The sequence below is a fragment of the Tamandua tetradactyla genome, chromosome 1 (genome assembly GCF_023851605.1).
Source record: "Tamandua tetradactyla isolate mTamTet1 chromosome 1, mTamTet1.pri, whole genome shotgun sequence".
Taxonomy (NCBI): domain Eukaryota; kingdom Metazoa; phylum Chordata; class Mammalia; order Pilosa; family Myrmecophagidae; genus Tamandua; species Tamandua tetradactyla.
Genome location: NC_135327.1, coordinates 201,160,387 through 201,181,900, shown reverse-complemented (window position 1 = coordinate 201,181,900; position 21,514 = coordinate 201,160,387). Strand labels below are relative to the sequence as shown.

Sequence of the window (21,514 nt, the reverse complement as noted above, 5' to 3'; positions counted from 1 at the left end):
ATTTATGACTCAATAATAAATGGCATATATTTGTTAATTACACTGGTAATCAAGAAGTGTGTAATATTTTCCCAATAAATGTTTCCCCATAAAATTGAAAAAAATTATTCCACCTACCAGAATACATTGAATATCTCCCTCCTTTACTTATATTTAACTATGTCAATAACAGAAAATTACTCATTATATTCAAAAATAGTCAACTACCAGAGAAAGAGAAAGCCACTGGGAGCAGGCTGAAGCTGAAAGTCAATGAAACTGGAAGAGAAGGACGAAGAAGCTGTGTGCATTGCTGTGTGAAAGGAAGGGCAAGGATTGCCAGGAGCCAGCCCCAAAGCCTGTCTTCTGGGAGAAAGCGTCACTTTTATGACAACTTGGTTTTATACTTCTCCTAACCTCAAAACCATGAGCCAATAAATTCCCATTGTTTAAAAAAAAAAAAAAAAGTCAACTAGAGTTAATGTACACCCCAAAGGAATTTCCAAAATGGTAATTCAGTAAATAGGTACATATAAATAAAAACGTGAAATGAAAACAAAAGTAGCAAAATCAAACTGCAACCATCAAAACAGTCCAATGGGTACACAGGTGGTTCAGTGCTGAAATGTTCACCTTACATGCACGAGACCTGGCTTCGATTCCCGGACCATACACCGCCCCCCTCCCCCCAAAAAAAGAGTCCAAGGTCACTGCCCTCAAACCAACCAAACCAGTTCTTTAAAAGAACAGCACATCAACTGTACCAAGCTTTCATAACTTGTACTCAACATATCTCAAAGAGCTCATTAAATACAAGACCTACACTGATTTTAAATGCTGACCTATTTATACAACAAATATGTATGGCTTCGACATCAGACACTTTACCCATGCATGTTCAAAATGCAACTGTATAAAGATATAATACCACATTGTTCAATTTATCCCATATTAAGTACAAATTACAAACTGTTATCATTTTAAAGCACATTTTAAATAAATTAATACTGAGTACCTGAAATTTTCCTCATCTTCATTATCACTCTGTAAAAGATCGTCATTTAGCTCTTCATCTGACAAGTCCGACTGATTCTAATTAAAATAAAAAATTAATTACTGCATATCACTTCCATAAAGACTTGCTACAAAAAAAAAATTATACTGATTGGATTATTAAAGCTTTTGCTACCAGGAAAATTTTCTAAGTTTGATATTACCAGTTGAAAATCAAGAGAATCCATATAATGGTATACTATCTAATTGCCCTAGATTAAATTTTTAGGTGCTATAAGCAAGTAAGTATAAAAACAGCAAGTGTAATGATCATATTTATTCTAATTCTAATACAAAAGGAAAAAAGGAAGAGTTCTTTGATAAAGTCCTCAAAACAATTTTTTTATCACACACATGCAAAAAAAATTATATACTTAAGATTTGACTAAATGTAAAACCATTAGACAACATCCAAAATCTAGAGACTTTAAACAAAAAAAGTACAATTTTAGAAATAAAAAGATTTTAGACAATTGGATTACAAATTGAAATGGTAAGAAACTAACATAAAATACAATCAATATCATTCTTTACCCTTTAGTCTGATTTACCTCAATCCTACCCAGATCAGCTTCATTCACATATATCTCTAATTTAAAAATTTCAACTTCTGTGAGACCAAAGGAAAAGACGTTATTTTGGTGCAAAATTAATATTTTTGGTAGCACACTATCTAATTTAACTTGCATGGTCAGTTTATCTGAACATAGTAACTATATGTAACCTTGAAAAACAGGGAGTGAGATCTTGTTGGTTTGCTCAGGTCGGTGTCATGTCCTGATACATCCCAGAGTAATCTGGGCTGAAGATTAAAAAGTATTTACAAAGTCCCCTTGATAGACTGCAGGAAAGGTGAAAATATTAAACTTTCCCACTTGGGGAAGACCTGATATTCCTGCAAGCATTGAGACTGCCAATTTGATGAGACAGGCCCTCAATCTTGGGACTTGCCCTTATGAAATTTATTCCTGCAGAGGAGAAGCCAAGTACTTATGATTATGCCTAAGAGTCACCCCTAGAAACCCTCTTTTATTGTTTAGATGTGGCCTCTCTCTCCAATCTAATTCAAAAAGTGAATTCACTGTCCTCCCCCCTACATGGGACATGACTCCCAGGAGTGTAAATTCCTCTGGCAACATGGGACATGATTCCCAGCGATGAGCTTGGCCCTGGCAAAGTGGGAGTGAGAAAGTCTTCTTGACCAAAAGGGGGAGGAGAAATGAAACAAAATAAAGTTTCAGTGGCTAAGAGATGGCAAATAAAGTCAAGGGGTCATTTTGGAGGTTATTCTTATGTAGTGTATAGATACACCTTTTTCAGTTTTTGGTGTACTGGAATAACCAGAGGGAAGTATCTCAAACTGTTGAACTATAATCCAATATGCTTGATTCTTGAAGATGACTGAACAATTATACAGCTTTTAAGGTGTGTTCATGTATCTGTGAAATTGTGACTGACACTCCTTTTATCCAGTGTATGGATAGATAAGTAAGAAAAAAAGGCAAAAAAATAAACAATAGGGTGTGGGATATTTGGGATGTTCTTTTTTACTTTTATTTTTACTTTTTAGAGTAATGAAAATGTTCAAACATCAGTTGTGATGATGAGTGCACAGCTATATGATGATACTGTGATGAAAGTGAACCACTGATAGTTCACTTTGGATGATTATATGGTAAATGAACATATAATATATCTCAAAGTTTAAAAAAAAAGAGACTGTGATAAAACTTTGGCTTTTCCAATACAAATTACATATACCAATAAGTATTACTAGCTCAATTCCTCACTCCTATTCTTGGGTAGTGCTGTATACTCATATCAACTGCTCTCAAATGTACTGAATTCCAGATTTTGTTAGGTTAAATATATATATCTTAGACTTAAGGAAGGAAAAAAAAAACCTTAACACACACTTAGATCCCCCCAATAAAATGATTATATGTATAAACTGTAACATAAATTAACACATCTCCCTCTTAAGGACAATTAGAGCCACAGACAGAAATATACTTAAAGATGAAACAAGCATATATAAACAGCTCTTTTCTAGCATTTTACAACTTATAAAAACAGGCTTCTCCTACAAACTCCAGATGGGTCCCTGGACCAGATAAGTCCTGAAATGAAGAGGGGCCAGCCTCTCCAGAACAACAAATAGTTCCATTCCACTATCCCATATATCAACAGCCCCTTTCAACATGAAAAAGTTAGAAATACACTAAAGAATGGGAGAAAAATCAAAGGAGATGATGGAATTATACAGAGAAGGTAGGGTTTAACAAATGAGTATGACTGCTAATCATTACATTGATATTTCTTTTAGTCTCTGGTAGCTTAAAGCAGCTAGAAATAAAAACAGAAAACCGTGGAACTGTAACCCACACCAAACTCTGAAATCTCTTCTACAACTAATTTCTGCAAGGTGTTTTGAAATATATGGATTTTTTGTATATATGTTATTTTTCACACAAAAAAAGAAAAATTGACTGTGATGATAAAGTACAGCTATACGATGATATTGTGAACCTCTGACTGTACACTCTGGATGACTGCACGATGGTGAATATATAACATATGTCAATAAAAAATTTAAAAATAATTGAAAAAAGGTTCTCAAACTTGTCCAACATTATTCCTTAGGTATTTTAGAAAAAAAACATAAGTCGTCTTATTTCATAAGGAAGTAATCCCAAGGGACTACATCTAATCATTGGCATTAATAAGATAAAAATAAAATAAGATCACATCATCAGCCAGGTATGTGAAAAAGGGAAAATAGATCTGTATGAAAACGAAACAGAATGAGTTTCAAGGAATTTGTTCATTTCATCCAGGTTTTCAAATTTGTTAGCATTTAATTATTCACAGTACCCTGTTTTTTTAATGTGATCTTTGGGAATCGAACTCAGGTCTCTGGCATGGCAGGTAAGAATTTTCTTTTTTTAATGTAGCCACTTAGAGCTATAAATTTCACTCTGAGAACATTTACTGTGTCCCATAAGTTTGAGAATATTGAAAATGTGTTTTCATCTTCATTCATCTCAAGATATTTCATAATTTCCCTTGTGCTGTTTTCTTTGACTTACTGATTGTTTAAGAGTGTATTGTTTAATTTCCACATACTTGTAAACTTTCCTGTTTTCCTTATGTTTTGATTTCTAGCTTTAGTCCATTGTGGTCTAAGTAGATATTTCATATGATTTTAGTATTTTTAAATTTATGAAGATTTTATTTGAGGCCTAACATATTATCTATCCTAGAAAATGACCCATATGCACTTGAGAAGAATGTGTATTCTGTCGTAGTTAGGCAGACCGTTCTTTATGGCCATATGTCTAACTGGCTACCAGTATTGTTCAAGTCCTCTATTTCCTTACTGATCTTTCTAGATGTTCTATCAACTGCTGAAATTATCTTATTTCAATTGTGTCTTATTGTCTATTTCTACCTTCAATTCTGTCCATTTTTGCTTCATATATTTTGGGTCTCTTGTAAAATGCATATGTTTATAATCACTGCATCTTATTGCTGGACTGAAACTTTAACCAAAATATAATATCGTCTCCTATCTCCTATAATCATTGTGTGTGTTTATGTGTGTACGTGCATGCATGCGCATGGAGAAGAAAAGAATTTATTCATGATCTTGCAAGACTGAGCTCGCAACCGAAATGTGGTGGCTTGCAAGCCAAGCGACAGAATGCCACAAGATTTTACACCCTAAGCTTAGCACGCAGGTCCCTCCTGTTTCTTCGCTGACTGGATATTCCAGAGGTTAAAGCTTATCCAGATAGCCTAATTTAAATTTCCTGCCGAAGGTTCCCATTTTTTATTATACTTCACGTTTCAGTGACCCTGGCCCTTACTTATTCAAACTTGTTTTTGCCTTTATAAGAATCCGGTGCCATCTCTAGGCTTACGTCAGAGGGCCTCTCCTTCCCTTGCCTGCAAGACCAGTCTGAGCTGTCTTGCAGCCCTTTGCTTAGTGAGTTCCATTTCTCTCATTCTCTGCCATCTTGTGTAAAAACTAATCTTAATTTTATTCTTACAAATTTCCCCTCTTTCGTTTTGAACTCCTTTAGTTTTCACATTTTCAGTTTGTTTGTTTTTTTTCCAAAAAACTTGATAGTTTTTTCAGTCTTCATCATAGGGTTCTTCCTCTTTAAGGGGGTACAAATTGGTTTGCCTATACTCAACAGACATTTGCTTGGTTAAGGCAGCCTCAAAGTCTCTGAACTAACCCTTGGGCACATGGGATAATGCAACACCCAAGTGCTGAGTACCGCAGCTACGATGATTAGAGAAGTTAGCATGGACAGTGCCACCCACCCCTTTTCGCTTCCCAAACCAGCTTTCTAACCATCCTGTGAGGGGGTTAGTAATGCCTGAATTTTCCACCAATTCTTTAGATAAGGCTGTTATGCCTCGTAAACTTCGTGAAGATGGTTCTATTTGGGGTTGTATTATTGGGGATAAATGTACAACTAATCCCGACCATAACACAAACACCTTCTTTTAAAGCTAGCATCATATCTAGGATTATCCTATTTTCCTATGTCATTCGGCTAGCAGCATCCAGCTGTTCTTCTATTCCCTTAACTGTATCCTTGGTGTAATGGATAAATCTTTGCTGATTATAATATATACAATTAATCCAATCATTATTTTTGTTGATGGTAACCAACCAGAATAAGAATGACTCAAATCCTGTAGCTACTTGATTCCTTAAACTCTTCCAGGATTTCCCATGGCACCCCTATACTATCTAAATAAATTCAATCGTTGAAGGAACCAAGTAAACTTCTTTTCTTTCTTTTTCCTTGGGTTAGAACTTCCTTCTCCTTTTCCAATGCCAGGGTAAATGGAATGGCCAAATGAACCAGAGTACAAGTCCCTCTCCATTTCTTAGGTAATACCTGTCAGAGGATGCCATTTGAACATTACCACCAAAGGTCTGCTTAGGGTATGGTTAAAACTGTAGAAATTGCCAGTACTATCCTCAGTCACATCCCACACTTGGGTACATGAAGCCATGGTCCCAAGGTTCTGGAGCCCTTCTCCCCATCTAGAGAGACAGGCAGTGTAGTTACCTGGACCGAGGCATGAAGCCAGTATGGCCCTGAGTTTTCTGCCCCTGACTCGAAGGAAAAAGAGAGGACAACATACTACAATTTTCACCAGGAGTCGTATTCTGAAAAAGGAGTACCATACATTTGAACTCCCTTCATGTTTCTCTATACCGATAGGAAACGGGTACAGAGATAAAGGCAGTGGGTCAGTCTGTTGTATAACAGTTGCTTTTGTTTAGACTCTGGACTGTATATTTAACCCATTCTACCCAGGCATTTGAATCTCCATACCCTGCCTCTATTTCTATGGCTTGCTTCAAAAACAATTTTTTTAACTTGACCACCCTGACAATTTTGGGATTATTCTGAATAGGGAAACTGGCTTCCAGCTGGGAATACTTTGGCAGTATTGAAGAGTTAACTGGAGAGGGTGTTGTTGGTATCGGGGAAAGGACTTGTATCCTGAAACTTCCTAGAAAGTCTTTTCCAACAAGACCTGACCCCATTCCATATATTCTATCAACTACTACTGCATCTCTGTTGCTGCCCCTTGCTGGATGATTGTCTGCTTTCTTGATCGTTATCACTACCGGGTTATACTGAAGATTTTTGCAATTTGGTGGGGTGTTTCCTTCATAAAAGTTTATCATTTAACAGCTTCCAGGTCTGTGAAATTAATCCCATGTTTATGGTCTACCCTTGAAACTGGGTAGTCTACCACACATCATCCATCCTAGGAGGGGCAAAGAGAGACTCAACTGTAACACCCCCTCCTGGTTCTGGACACAGGTTCTTGTTTTCCCTGTTTTATTCCCACTGATTCTCCAAGTCTCCACAATTTATTATTTGGCAAGCATCAAACTGCACAATTTGGAACCCTAAACCTTCAGTTACATTCACCACCAATCTGACAGGGCTCATAACATCCTGAATTTGGAACATTACAGCTAGTACAAATATTTTCATTTTTAAATTGAGCTTTAAACCCCTCGTCTACCTTCCTTGGTAAGACTTTCTGACCAGGGTCACTTATTAGATGAAAATACAGAATTCAAACCCCCTACTTTACTTTTTCCTTCCCAGCTATTTTCTCTTTAAAGTAACTTTTAAAGGGTCCAAAGTTGGAGTTACTTCCCAGGAATCAGACTGTGCTGATGGGTACATATCATCCAGCTCAGGTACTGGTCTTTTCATTCAGGTGTAGTGAGCCCAGCCTTTCTCTACCATTCAGACGGCCATCCCAGTTGTCCACAGAACTTGACATGGTCCTTCCCAGGGCGGTTAGAGTTTGGACTCTCTCCATGATTTGATGAGAACCCAACAGCCAGGTTGGTGTTGGCTGACAGCAAATTCAACGGGCAGGGTATGGGCCAGCAAACCTGATGCTTTGGTCTGTGCACAGAGTTGCCTGGTCACTGTAAGGCAGATTTTCTCTTCTCCCTTTACTCATTCACAATATGTGGATCCAAGCGTCCAGTTTCAGGTCCTTCTGGCTGTCGGAAGTGAGCCTCCAATGGCAGAGTCCAAGACGTGCCATTCCTTCGCCCTCCCCAGGGGTCCTCCTCTGAAGCCTCAAATCCTGGACAAGCCACCAAAATTGTTAAAAAGAAAGCCATACCTGAAAGAGAATAAACACTCACCCGATTGTGAAGAAGAAAAGAATTTATTCACGATTTTGCAAGAACAGGTGTGCAAGCAAAATGTGGTGGCTGACACCTCCTATAATCTTTTTTGACTTAAACTCTAGGGAAATCACAGATACGCGGCCACTACAGACCTCACCTACCCTACCTCCTTCTCTGGGGAAGTCACAAACACATACTAGGCAGCCATCCTCCAGACTTCTACTACCCCTGCACAAGTCCCCTCCTGTTCTACTGGGTGTCATTCCACAATCTGAGGGAGATATTAAGTCTAATGAAAAAGCCCAGCCAGCGTTAAAAGCAGCCTAAATGTTTATCAGAACAGAAATTCTTGGTGGCAGAGCCCCTTCCCCTCAAGGTGAATAAAATCTACTATCAAACAGTATAGATCTGTCTCTCTTCTCCAACTAGAAGTAGGGTGCACAGAACCAACCCCAACCCAGGACAGTTTTGGCCATCTCAGGAGACCAGCCATGAGGGGACTTCTACATCTACTTTATGGACTCTGTGTGCTACGTAAGTGATAAAGAGATTATTTGCCCTTCTGGGCTGTTTATCCAGTGCAAGTAATAAAGACAAAATTTGCTGAAAGTTTCTATTGCACCCTGAACCTGTGTTCCCACGCGTACCATTGTAGCAACTTGCTCCACATTGTCTGTCAATAATATATCATCTCCAACTCTCTTTTGATTACTGTTTGCTAGGGATATCTTTTCTTTTTCTGCTTCTCCTTTTTTTTTTTTTCCCATGGGCAGGCAATGGGAATCAAACCCAGGTCTCCAGCATGGCAGGTGAGAACTCTGCCTGCTGAGCCACTGTGGCCTGCCCTAGAGATATCTTTTTCCACTCTTTTACTCCTTGTGTCTTTGTACTTAAAGTGAAGCATATAAGTGGATCGTGCTTTTTCATCCAGTCTGCCAATCTATGACGTCTTATAAGAGAATTTAATCAACTGACATTTATGGTAATAACAGAGAAAGGACTTACTTCTGCCAATTAGTTATTCTGTTTGTTGTTTTCGTTTCTAAATTACTCTATTACTGCCTGTTTTTGCTTTTAGTTGCTTTTTTGAAGAACCATTTTGATTCATTTCTTTCCCTTTCTCTAAATTTTTTATTTTCTTAGTGCTTAGCTTTGTAACTACAATTAACATCTTAAACTATAGCAACCTCATCTATCTAGTACCAATCTATTCAGAGCAATATACAAACTCCCTACTCCTATATATCTCTGTCCCTCACCCTTTAGTTTTTCCCTCAGATTACATCTTTATACAGTGCATGCCCATTAACATAGATTTTTTAATGTTACTGTACACATTTGGCTGTTAAGTCATATACAGAGAACAGCTACAAACAAAAAATGCAATACAGGATTTTTTATTTATCAATGTAGTTACCTTTACAATGTTCTTTATTTCTTCTTATGGTATAAAGTTAACGTCTAGTGTTCTTTTATTCCAGTTTAAGGACCCGCTTTAGCATTTTTTATATGGCAAATAATCTTCTTGTAATGAACGTCTTCAGCTTTTGTTTATCTGTAAATGTCTTGATTTCTCCCTCATTTTTGAAGGATAATATTACAAGATACAGAACTCGTGGTTGACAGTTTCTTTTTTCCTTTAAGCACTTTAAACATGCCATCACCCATTTTTTGGTCTCCAAGATTTCTGATGAGAAAACTACTGTTTATTTTATTGGGAATCACTCATTTGTAACATGTTCTTTCTCTCTAGCTTCTTTCAAAATCTTTTCAGTCTTTGGATTTTGAAACTTTGCTATATGTCTTGCAGTTCTCTAAGGGTCTATCCTGCTTAGATTTCACTGAGTTTCTAAGATGTGTATATTTATGTCTTTCATCAGATTTGGGAAGTTTTCAGCCATCATTTCTTCAAATGTTTTTTTTTTTTGGCTACTTTTTCTTGTCCATCTAGGACTCCAATGATGCATATGATCACATGCTTGATGGTATCCCACAGATCCTTCAGGATCTATTTATTTTTATTCATTATTTTTCTTTCTGCTCCTTATACTGGATAACTTAAATGGTCTTGGCTCCAACTTCATTGACACTTCTGCCTGTTCAAATCTGCTGTTGAATCCATCTAAAGAGTTTCTTGGTGTTTTGTTTTTTTTTTTTAATTTCAATTCCTTCCCATTACAAAAGTTTTTGCTTCTTATGCTGGATTGAAACTACTTTTGTACTTCCAGTACAAAATTTTCATCAACTACTGTAATAGTTAGGTTTGTGTATCAATTTGGCCAGCCTGGTCAAGCAAGCACCAGCCTATCTGTTGCTATGAGGTTATTTCCTGAATTTAAATCATCAGCACATTGGTGGCATCTACAGCTGATTAGTCTAATCAGCCAAAGGTTTTTAAGGAGAACTCAAATGAGAGTATCACTCTCTCTGCTTCAGCAAACCAGCCTCTCCTGGGGAGTTCACTGAGGACCTTCACTGGAGCTGCCAGCTCGTGGCCTACCCTACAGACTTGTTTTTTTTAAACTTTTTTATTGTATAACATAACATATATACAAAGCAAAGAAAGAAAAAAGCAATAGTTAACAAAGCATTCTTGAAAAAGCAGTTACAGGACAGATCCCAGAGTTTGTCATGGGATACCATACAACCCTTTCAAATTTTTCTAGATGCTTCAGCATATAGGAGGCTAGAAGACATAAATATTTTTTTTATTATCACAATCGACTTTTTATTTCTTTTTTGTGAAAACTAACATATATACCAAAAAAGCAATAAATTTCAAAGCACAGCACCACAATTTGTTGTAGAACATATTTCAGAGTTTGGTACAAAATTTATATTTTGACTAGTGCATTTTCCAATTTAACTTATATGGACAGTTTAATTGAAAACCATAAGTACGTGGAACCTCAAATAGGGAATTAGATTTTGTTGATTTCTCCAGGTGTGATGTCTCGATAAATCCCAGAGTAATTTGAATAGTAAATAAAGAAGTATTCACAAAGTCCCCTTGGGGAAATGAGAAGAAAGGGGGAAAAAAATTCAACTTCCCCATTTGGAGAATTCCTGGTCTCACAAGCAGTGGGGACAACCAAATCAACAGGCCAAGCCTTCAATCTTGGGGTTTGTTTCTATGAAACTTATCCCTGTAGAGGACTGGCTAAGCCTACTGAAAACTAGGCCTAAGAACCACCTCCAGAGAGCCTCTTTTGTTGCTCAGATGTAGCCTCTCTCTCTCTTAGCCAACACAGCAAGCAAACTCACCACCCCCCCACACCCTGCCCAATGTGGGTAATGACTCCCAGGAGTGGAAACTTCCCTGACAACATGGGACAGAAATCTTAGAATGAGCTGGGACTCCGCATTTAGGGATTGATATAACCTTCCTGACCAAAACAGGAAGAAAGAAATGAGACAAAACAAAGTGTCAGTGGTTGAGAGATTTCAAACAGAGTCGAGAGGTTATCCTGGAGGTTATTCTTACCCATTGTATAGATGTCCTCTATTTATTTAAGGTGTTTTAGATTGGCTAGAGGGAAGCTCCTGAAACTGTAGAGCTGTGTTCCAGTATTTATGTTTCTTGAAGATGACTGTATAATGATACAGCTTTCGCAATGTGACTGTGTGCTTGTGAAAACCTTGTGTCTGATGCTCCCTTAATCTACAGCATGGACAGATGAGCAAAAAATATGGATAAGAAATAAACAAATAACAGGTGAACAAAGGTTAAAATAAATTGAGTAGATTGAAATACTAGTAGTCAATGAGAGAGAGGGATAAGTGGTATGGAATGTATGAGGTTTTTCTTTTTTCTTTCTTTTATAATAAAGATTACACCATGTGTAATCATGGTGATGAATACACAACTATGTGATGATATTGTGAGTCATTGATTGTAACCATGTCAAGAATGCTTTATGTTTCTTTGTTGTTTACAATAAAAATACTCAAAAGAAAAATTCTTTATTCATTGTTCAAATTACCCTGGGATTTATTGGGGCATTACACTAACCTGCACAAACCAGCAAAACCTCATGCCCTACTATTCAAGGTTCCATGTATTTATGATGTTCAATTAAACTGTCCACGTAAGTTAAATCAGGAAATGCACAAGTCAAAATATAAATTTTGCATCAAATAAACATTTCTTGCTTTAGTCATACATGGAAATTGAAGTTTTAAAATAGAAATGACCATCTATTTTCAACAACCCTGCAATACTGACATTCCTTCAAAGGTTATACAGAGAAGATAGGATTTAACAAATGAATACGATTGCTGAATCGCTAAATTGATATCTTTTGTAGTCTCCAGCATCTTAGAGCAGCTACAAGTAAAAACCTAAAATTGCAGAACTGCCCTACAGATTTTGTACTCTTATATATCCACAGCTATGTTAGACATTTTTATAAATCTCCTCGTGGTTCTGTTATTACACTATATTACTGAGGAATCTTGACCTAAAAGTATAATTAGCTTGACTGAGTATCACAGCCATATAGTAAAAAGCCATCACATTCTAAGACTTATAAAAACTTAACATATAGAAATGTTTTGATATTTAGTGAGAATGAGAATAACAAGTATTTTTAAACTATATTTAAAAAAACAGGAATTTAATATTTCTCTTGCTTTTCATTTCTACTTTTTTTTTGATAAGCTATACTGCAAGGGTCACATTTCATTCTTTTTCCATGTGAGTTAGCCCTCTACTGCAGCACTACTGGCAGAATTTTTGTTTGTTTGGTTTTTTGTTTGTTTGTTTGGGATGTGTATGGGCCAGGAATGGGACCCGGGTCTGCTACATGGCAAGCAAGAATTCTACCACTGAACTACCCTTGCACCCCCTCATTCCTATTCTTAACATTATGTTTTATAATATTCAAAATATATTGATAGAGGTGGTTATGGCACAAATATACGTACACACACTTTTATATACACACATATGTTAAATACACTGACATACACAAATTAAGAGATACATGCTCATAAGTTTTTACCTGCTCAAAGACACTTATAAAAATCTTCCTTAGGTTTTAGTGCTTTAATCTTATTAATTTAAATGTTATATATATCTAAGTAAGTTTATATATAGGCATATCTTTGAATAACTTCAAAAAGTGAATTCCAAAACCACTATGCAAAATCATTAACCTTCAAATGTTAAGGTCCTTTAGGGCAAGGGATAATCTTATGTTACTGCTGTCATAAACCCACTATCTGCTAGAGAACACGGGACACAGTAGAAACTAAAATATTTGCTTAAAAAGAGTTGTAAGTTATCAGATAATTTACTAATAGATTACTTTAATCAGTCATCTCTTCATAAACTTAAAAAATACTTCAATTCACAAAATTTTCATACATACCCAACTTTCCAAAATCACACCCCATGGATAAGTGACATTATCTTCCTTTAAGTACAACTAAATTACTATCAGTTAGTCTCAGGAAGACCTATATTTCTTACCTTTTTGCCAGATAGCAAATCTTCTCCAAGTAAATCATCTTCAAGTTCACTAGGGATAAAAAGAGGTATGTCAATTATTCCTACTAGACATTTTCTTTGTCATACTAACAACTACACTGCAAAGTTTGTAAGTCATTGGGAAATTTACCACGGACTTTAGGTCTTAGATACTTTCATGATAAGGTTGCTATACTTTTCATTTTCTCTGTTAATAATGAAAATACATTTTCAAGTACATAGGAAAATTTTAGTTATTTAAATATGGGGAAGCTTTGCTATAAGAGGTGGCTCACTATACTTACAATCTTGGTTTTGCTAAGACCTCAACTGGACCTTTTCAATAATCAATCAGTAAAAGAAATAACTATAATAAGTAACATCTAAGCTTTCTCCTACCTCTAAAAATCTATGATGAAAGAGGAAAATATGTTCAACATCATTAATTAAGAAAAAAAACCAGAAACCACAGAGATCATTTGATACTCATCGAACTGGCAAAAATTGAAGGAAAAAAAAACACTAATGATAAGGACATAAATTCAATCACAGTTACTACTGGAATAGTTTTTACAGCATGGAAGTCAAATCAATCATTTGCAATTTTTTCCCCAACATGTTTATATTTTGAAGCAATCAGGCACAGGCTTTTTCACAATTAAAATAGAAAGCTTACCAAGACTTTAAGACCTTCCCTTAGTACTAAAAGAACTGCATGACTTTTCCAATTTATATAGACAGAAATCAGGGGAATATGTATGGGTATGAATTTTAAGGGTATGTATAAGGGTGGGAAGAATATAAAGCTGGATGAGGCTGGATGGGCCCACTAAGCAGAGTAGCTCAAGAGGTTAGAAAAGGCATTAACAGTTTGTTTGGACAGTTGGCTGAATCATGGATCAAAAGGTGGCCAAGATTACCTGAGGCTGAAATGCCAGATCTGCCCTGGTATAATGCAGATGAAGGGATCCAACAGCTTAGAGAGACTGGAAAGTCAGAGCAGATTTATCATAGAAAGCCTAATCATAAAGTCCAGGGAGGTCCAGAAAGTCAGAGCAGATTTATCATAGAAAGCCTAATCATAAAGTCCAGGGAGGTCCAGAGGATGTACTTTTTTTTTATATAATTTTTTTAATTATAAATTTTTTTAATATTTTGAGAATATAAGAAACGGAAACATCCTTACTATATGTTCATTCCGTTCTATATATATAATCAGTAATTCACAATATCATCACATAGTTGCATATTCATAATCACAATAATTTCTTAGAACATTTGCATCAATCCACAAAAAGAAATAAAAAGACAACAGAAAAAGAAGACAAAAACAGAAAAAAAATTTTACATACCATACCCCTTACCCATCCCTTTCACTGATCATCAGCATTTCAAATTAAATTTATTTTAACATTTGTTCCCCCATTACTTATTTTTATTCCATATGTTCTACTCGTCTGTTGATAAGGTAGATAAAAGTAGCATCAGACACAAGGTTTTCACAATCACACAGTCACACTGCGAAAGCTATTATCATTATACAGTCATAATCAAGAAACATGGCTACTGGAACACAGCTCTACATTTTTGGGCAGTTTCCTCCAACCTCTCCATTACATTTTGGATAACAAGGTGATATCTACTTAATGTGTAAGAATCTCACAGCCATTGACACTTTGTCTCATTTTACTCTTCCCCCTTTGATTGAGAAGGTTTTCTCAATCCCTTGATGCTGGGTCTCAACTCATTCTAGAGTTTTTCTCAATCCCTTGACGCTGAGTCTCAGTTGATTCTAGGATTTCTGTCCCATGTTGCCAGGAAGTTCCACACCCCTGGGAGACATGTCCCACGTAGACATGGGGAGAGTGGTGAGTTTGCTTGTTGCATTGGCTGGAGACAGAGGCCACATCTGAGCAACAAAAGAGGTTCTCTTGGGGGTGACTCTTAGGCCTAATTTTAAGTAGGCTTGACCTATCCTTTGTGGGGTTAAGTTTCATGTGAACAAGTCCCAAGACTGGGGGCTCAGCTTGTGGCTTTGGTTGTCTGTACTGCTTGCAAAAATATTAATAATTCAACTTGGGGAGGTTAAATTTTCCCCTGTTCTCACCATTCCCTGAAGGGGACTTTGAAAATACTCTTCCACCCACTGATCAAATCACTCTGGGATTCATCAGGGCATCACTCTGGACAAACCAACAATATCTCATGTCCCACCCAAGGTTCCATGTACTTATGTTGTTCAACCAACTATCTACGTAAGTTATATTAGGAGATGCAGAGTCAAACTACAAATTCTGTATCAAATAAACATTTCTTACTTTAGTCTCACACATAAGTTGAAATTTTAAAATATAAATTACCATCTATTTTCAGTACCCTGCAATAATGACATTCCTTTGTTCTTCCTCATGCAAAAACATTTTTTAAATTTGTACATTTAGTCATTATCATTATACATTCTAGGCATTCCTAGATTATACCATCTGAATCTTTATCATCTATCTTTCTTTGTGATTTCATTTATGCCCCCAGCCCTCCTCCCTCTATCATTCTCACATTCAGCTTCATTCAGTGTTTTAACATAATTGTATTAGTTAGGTAGTGTTGTACTGTCCATTTCTGAGTTTTTATATTCAGTCCTGTTGCACAGTCTGTATCCCTTCAGTTCCAGTTACCCAATATCTTACCCTATTTCTATCTACTGATGGGTCTCTGTTACCAGTGAAATATTCCAAGTTTATTCACTAATGTCAGTTCATATCAGTGAGACCACACGGTATTTGTCCTTTTGTTTTTGGCTAATCACACTCAGCATAATGTCCTTAAGGTCCATACATGTTGTTATATACTTCATAACTTTATTCTTACAGTTGCATAATATTCCATTGTATGTATCTGCCACAGTTTGTTTAGCCACCCGTCTGTTGATGGACATTTTGGCTGTTTTCATCTCTTGGTAATTGCAAATAATGCAGCTATAAATATTGGTCTGCAAATGTCCGTTTGTGTCCTTGGTCTCATGTCCTTTGAGTAGAGACAGCATATAGATGGGTCTTGTTTTTTAATCCATTCTGCCAGTCTATGTCTTTTGATTGGGGAGTTTAATCTGTAAAAGGGAATTTTATAAAGCTTAACAGTAGCTAATTTTTCCTGCTTAATTTAGCTATTTACATATATTTTAGCTTCTGAAATATCCAGCAAAAGCATTTGTGTCATTTTATATTCACGGCTATGCATTTAGTGTGAATTAAGAATTATAAAGAAAAGAATTATGGGCCCCATCAGGCTGAAGATAAACAATCCAGGACTTTCCCAGGGCGGTTATCTGTTTCTCGCCACCCCCATGACTCCTTGCGCCTAAATTACTTGTTGTAAAACTGCGGCTATCTGTTTCATGCAGAGAGCAACTCCCATGACTCATGCTCAAAGAAATGCTTGTTATAAAACTGTTTGTTATCTGCTTTTTGCAAAACAGCACCTGTGACCCATGCTCGACCCCCACTCCCCTCATCTTACCCCTTAAAGCTTTTCCAAACTCAGGCTCGGGGCTCTCTGTTCCTGCGTGTTCAGTGAGCCCCACACGTGTGGAAAATAAACCCCTTGCGCGTTGCATGAGAAAACGTCTCTTGGAGTCCTCCTTTGCGTGGCAAAACTCTCGAATTCTTACAAATCCATTAACATTTAGTACTATTATTGTATGGGTAGTACTTTCTTTTACTATTTTGCCTTCTGGATTTTACATGTCATATCTAATTTCCCTTCTTTTTTACCTTTACTCATTGTCTTCATTTCTACACTCTTCTCCACATCTCTCTCTTCTGTTCTTTCATATCTGTCCCTAGTGCTCCTTTTAGTATTTCTTGCAGAGCTGGTCTCTTGGTCACAAATTCTCTGTGATTTTTTTGTCTGAAAATGTTTTAATTTCTCCCTCATTTTTGAAGGACAAGTTTGCTGGATATAGAAATCTTGGTTGGCAGTTGTTCTCTTTTAATGATTTAAATGTATCATCCCACTGTGTTCTCGACTCCATGGTTTCTGCTGAGAGATCTACACATAGTCTTATTGGGCTTCCCTTGTATGTGATGGTTTGCTTTTCGCTTGCTGCTTTCAAGATTCTCTCTTTCTCTTTGACCTCTGACATTCTGATTAGTAAATGTCTTGGAGTACGTCTATTTGGATCTATTCTCTTTGGGGTACGCTGTACTTCTTGGATCTTTAATTTTAAGTCTTTCATAAGAGTTGGGAAATTTTCAGTGATAATTTCCTCCATTAATTTTTCTCCTCCTTTTCCCTTCTCTTCTCCTTCTGGGGCACCCACAACACATATATTCATGCACTTCATATTGTCTTTCAGACAATATGTGTCCCTGCTCACATTCTTCCATTTTTTTCCCTATATTTCCTTTTCCTTGCCGGATTTCAGATGTTTCATCTTCCAGTTCAGAAATCCTATATTGACTCTCGAAATCTACCATTGTAGGTTTCCATTGTTTTTTCATCTCTTCTACCGTGCGTTTCATTCCCACAAGTTCTGTGATTTGTTTTTTCAGACTTTCGATTTCTTCTTTTTGTTCACTCCTTGCCTTCTTTATATCCTCCCTCAATTTACTGATTTGGTTTTTGATGAGGTTTTCCGTGTCTGTTTGTATATTCTGAATTAAATGTTTCAGCTCCTGTATCTCTTTTGAATTGTTGGTTTGTTCCTTTGACTGGGCCATATCTTCAATTTTCCTAGTGTGATTTGTTATTTTTTGCTGGTGTCTAGACATTTAATTACCTTAATGAGTTTATTCGGGAGATTGCTTGCACTTCTTTTACCTAGGGTTTCCTTGCTGGATGAATCTGTTGTCGATCTGTTCTTTGACATACAATTCAGCTTTATCTGGACCTCTAGCTTAACTTTTGCTTAACAGAAGAGAATTTTTCAGTTCTTGTTTTCTTGTTTCTTGTCCTGCTTGTATGGTGCCTTTTTCCCCCACGCTTAGGAGAGTCTACTTAGGTATTATAGACCACAGTCAGATTTTCCCAAACCAAATTGGCCTCCTATCAGGAGGAAAGAGTAACCTGCATCGGTTTTCCCTGAGGGTGAGATCCAGCAGGTTGAAAGACTTTCTTGTGAAGTCTCTGGACTCTGTTTTTCTTATCCTGCCCAGTAATGTGGTCCTTGTCTGCCTGCAGGTCCCACCAGCATAAGATGATGTGGTAGCTTTAACTTTGGCTGGGGGCGTGGTGGAGACACAGGAGAGGTTGTAAGTTGATTTTAATGGCTTCAAATTACCAAGTCCTGGTGTCTGAATTCCTTGACAGAGGGATTCCACCTGGGTTAGGCTTCACCCCTCCCCTGGTGAAGGCACAGGCTCCAGACAAGCCCTCAAACGAGCTTGTTTCTGCCTATACCTGGGGCAGTTGCAGCCTGAGGAGTCCTGCCGCCATATCCAAAGGCAGTTAAGCCTTTGTAGAAACACAGCCACAAAAACCTCTGTTTCCTTCTTTTTTTTTTCTTTTTCCGTCAGCCTTGCCCCCTTGGCGCCGGGGCAAAAATGAGCAAACTCCGCTTTGACCAGGTTCACCTGAGCTGGGGGCCTATTTTTAGTAGTCAGAATTTGTTAATTAATTCCACGATTGGCGTTTGGTTGGGCTCAGCCCCTGCTGCTGGCAAAGTCTCTTTCCTTTCCCTTCTGGGAAGCAGCCTGTGGGGGAGGGGTGCCAGCTGCTGCAGCTTGGAGAACTGACAGTTCTGGGGGGGGGGGGGCTCACAGCCAGTCCAGCTGGTCCAGATTGGGGTACGCTGTGTGTCCGGTCACTGACGTGGCCCCAGGAGCTGTTCTGTATTGTGTCTGGTTATTTAGTAGTTGTTCTGGAGGACGAACTAAAATGTGCACATTGTTAAGCCGCCATCTCGGCCCGGAAGTCCCCAATCTGTCCAGAGGATGTATTTTTTAACACAACGGTGAGAAATAAATTTGTAAGACTAACTCCATCATCCCTGAAGAACTCTACAGTCCACCTTCTCGGTAGCTCAGACATTACTGTGGGAACTGCTGTCATTGAGCTGGAATCCTTAAATACAATGCAGATGATCGGATCCTGAGTTGGCAGAAGCCAGGTGGCAGCATTTAATCACCAAAGACAAGGTAGACATAGCTATCATAATGGACAGCAGACTCAAAGCAGATTATCGATAATCTGACTCTCAGAAACTTGTGGCATTGCCTAGAAGATCACAGGGTACCTAGGAGTACAATAGATGGGCAGGCTACCAAATTCTTGTTTGAACTGTATAAGCAGAAGAATTCTACATCAAGTGAACAGAAGTCTAACTTGAATTACCAAAAAAGGGGAGTCATGGGCCCTTAATCAATTTCCATAATTGAGACAGTTAGTTTACAGACCAAAAGGCCCTTAAACAAGGGAGAAGCCAGGTCCTTTTGGGGAAGGACCATTACACCTTCACAAATTTATACTGTTAATCTCCCTCTAAGCCTTTCCCAAGGAGAGCTATAATCTTTTACCATGGTAATAGTGCACTGGGGGAGAGAAAATGATCAGTTATTTCGGGGATTAGACACTGCTTCAGAAGCGACATTATTTCCAGCGGACCCAAAATGTCACTCTGGTCCACCAGTCAGAGCAGGGGGCTTATGGCGGTCAGATGATGGGTGGAATTTTAGCTCAAATATGTCTACAGTGGATTCAGTGGGTCCCCAGACCCATTCTATAGTTACTTACACAGTTTCAGAATGCATACTTAGAATAGGCATACTGACCAACTGGCAGAATCCCCACACTGGCTTTCTGACTTGTGGAATGAGGGCTATTTATGGTAGGAAAGGCCAAGCAGAAGCCACTAGAACTGCCCCTACCTATCAAAACAGAAAAATCAGAAGCTATACCGGATTCCTAGAGGGACTGTAGCAATTAGTGCTACTCTTAAGGAACTGAAGGATGCAGGGGTGGTGATTCCCACCACATCCCCATTCAACTCTCCTATTTGGCCTGTGCAGAAAACAGATGGGTCTTGGAGGATAACAGTAGCTATCATAAGCTCAACCAGGTGGTAACTCTACTTGCAGCTGCAGTTCCGGATGTGGTGTCATTGCTTGAGCAAATAAACACACCCCCTGGTACCTGGTATGCAGCTATTGATCTGGCAAATGCTTTTTTTTCAATAGCTGTAAGGACCACCAAAGACAGTTTGCTTTCACCAGGCAAGGTCAGCAATATACTTTCACTGTCCTAACTCAGGGGTATATGAACTCTTCAGTCCTATGTCATAATCTTGTCCAAAAGGACCTTCGTTTCGCCCTCCCACAAGACATCACAGTGGTCCATTTATTAACGGTATCAAGTTGACTGGACCTAGTGAGCAAGAAGCAGCAACTACTCTAGACTTATTGGTAAGGCATTTGCATGTCAGAGAATGGGAGATAAATCCAACAAAAATACAGGGAACTTCCACCTCAGTGAAATTTCCAAGAGTCCAGTGGTGTAGGGAATGTCAAGATATCCCCTCTAAGGAAAAGGATAAGTTGCTGCATCTGGCCCCTACTATGACCAAAGAGGAGGCACAATGCCTAGTTGGTCTCTTTGGATTTTGGGGACAACATACTCCTCATTTGAGTATGCTACTCTGGTCCATTTATCGAGTGACCACAAAAGCAGCTAATTTTGAGTGGGGACCTGACCAAGAGGAGGCTCTATGACAGGTCCAGGCTGCTGTACAAGCTGCTCTGCCACTTGGACCATATGATCTAGCAAATCTAATGGTGCTGGAAGTGTCAGTGTCAAATACAGTGCTGGAGCCTTTGGCAGTTCCTACAGCAGAATCACAAGACAGACTCTTAGGATTTTGGAACAAAGCCTTACTATTTGCTGCAGATAACTACTCTCCTTTTGAGAAACAGCTTTTAGCCTGCTACTGGGCCTTAGTAGCAACTGAACACTTGACCATGGGCCACCAAGTTACCATGAGACCTGAGTTACTTATCATGAGCTGGGTGTCGTTTGACCCACCAAACTATAAAGTTAGGTATACGCAGCAGCTCTCCATCATAAAATGGAAATGGTATATACGACATAGGGCCAGAGCAGGTCCTGAAGACGCAAGTAAGTTACATGAAGAAGTGCCCAAATGCACTCCTGCTACCTTACCTTCCCTTTCCCAGACCAGGACTATGGCCTCTTGGGGAAATCCTCACAGTGAACTGACTGAGGAAGAGAAAACTCCGGCCTGGTTTACAGATGGTTCTGCCCGATATGCAAGTAGCACCCAAAAGGAGACAGCTGCCACACTACAACCCCTATCTGGGATGTCC

General features: G+C 38.1%; 1 protein-coding gene across 5 annotated transcripts in view; it reads right to left on the bottom strand.

The window, feature by feature from the left end:
- RBM33 (RNA binding motif protein 33) overlaps nucleotides 1-21,514 on the bottom strand; it is a 178,262-nt gene that overhangs the window by 101,109 nt on the left and 55,639 nt on the right. For all 5 annotated transcript variants that reach the window (XM_077151030.1, XM_077151039.1, XM_077151050.1 and 2 more), the window contains exons 3-4: nucleotides 13,203-13,251; nucleotides 995-1,071 (exon numbers count right to left, since the gene is read on the bottom strand). In XM_077151030.1, the coding sequence (XP_077007145.1) occupies nucleotides 995-1,071; nucleotides 13,203-13,251 (126 nt within the window). The remainder of the gene's footprint in view (nucleotides 1-994; nucleotides 1,072-13,202; nucleotides 13,252-21,514) is intronic.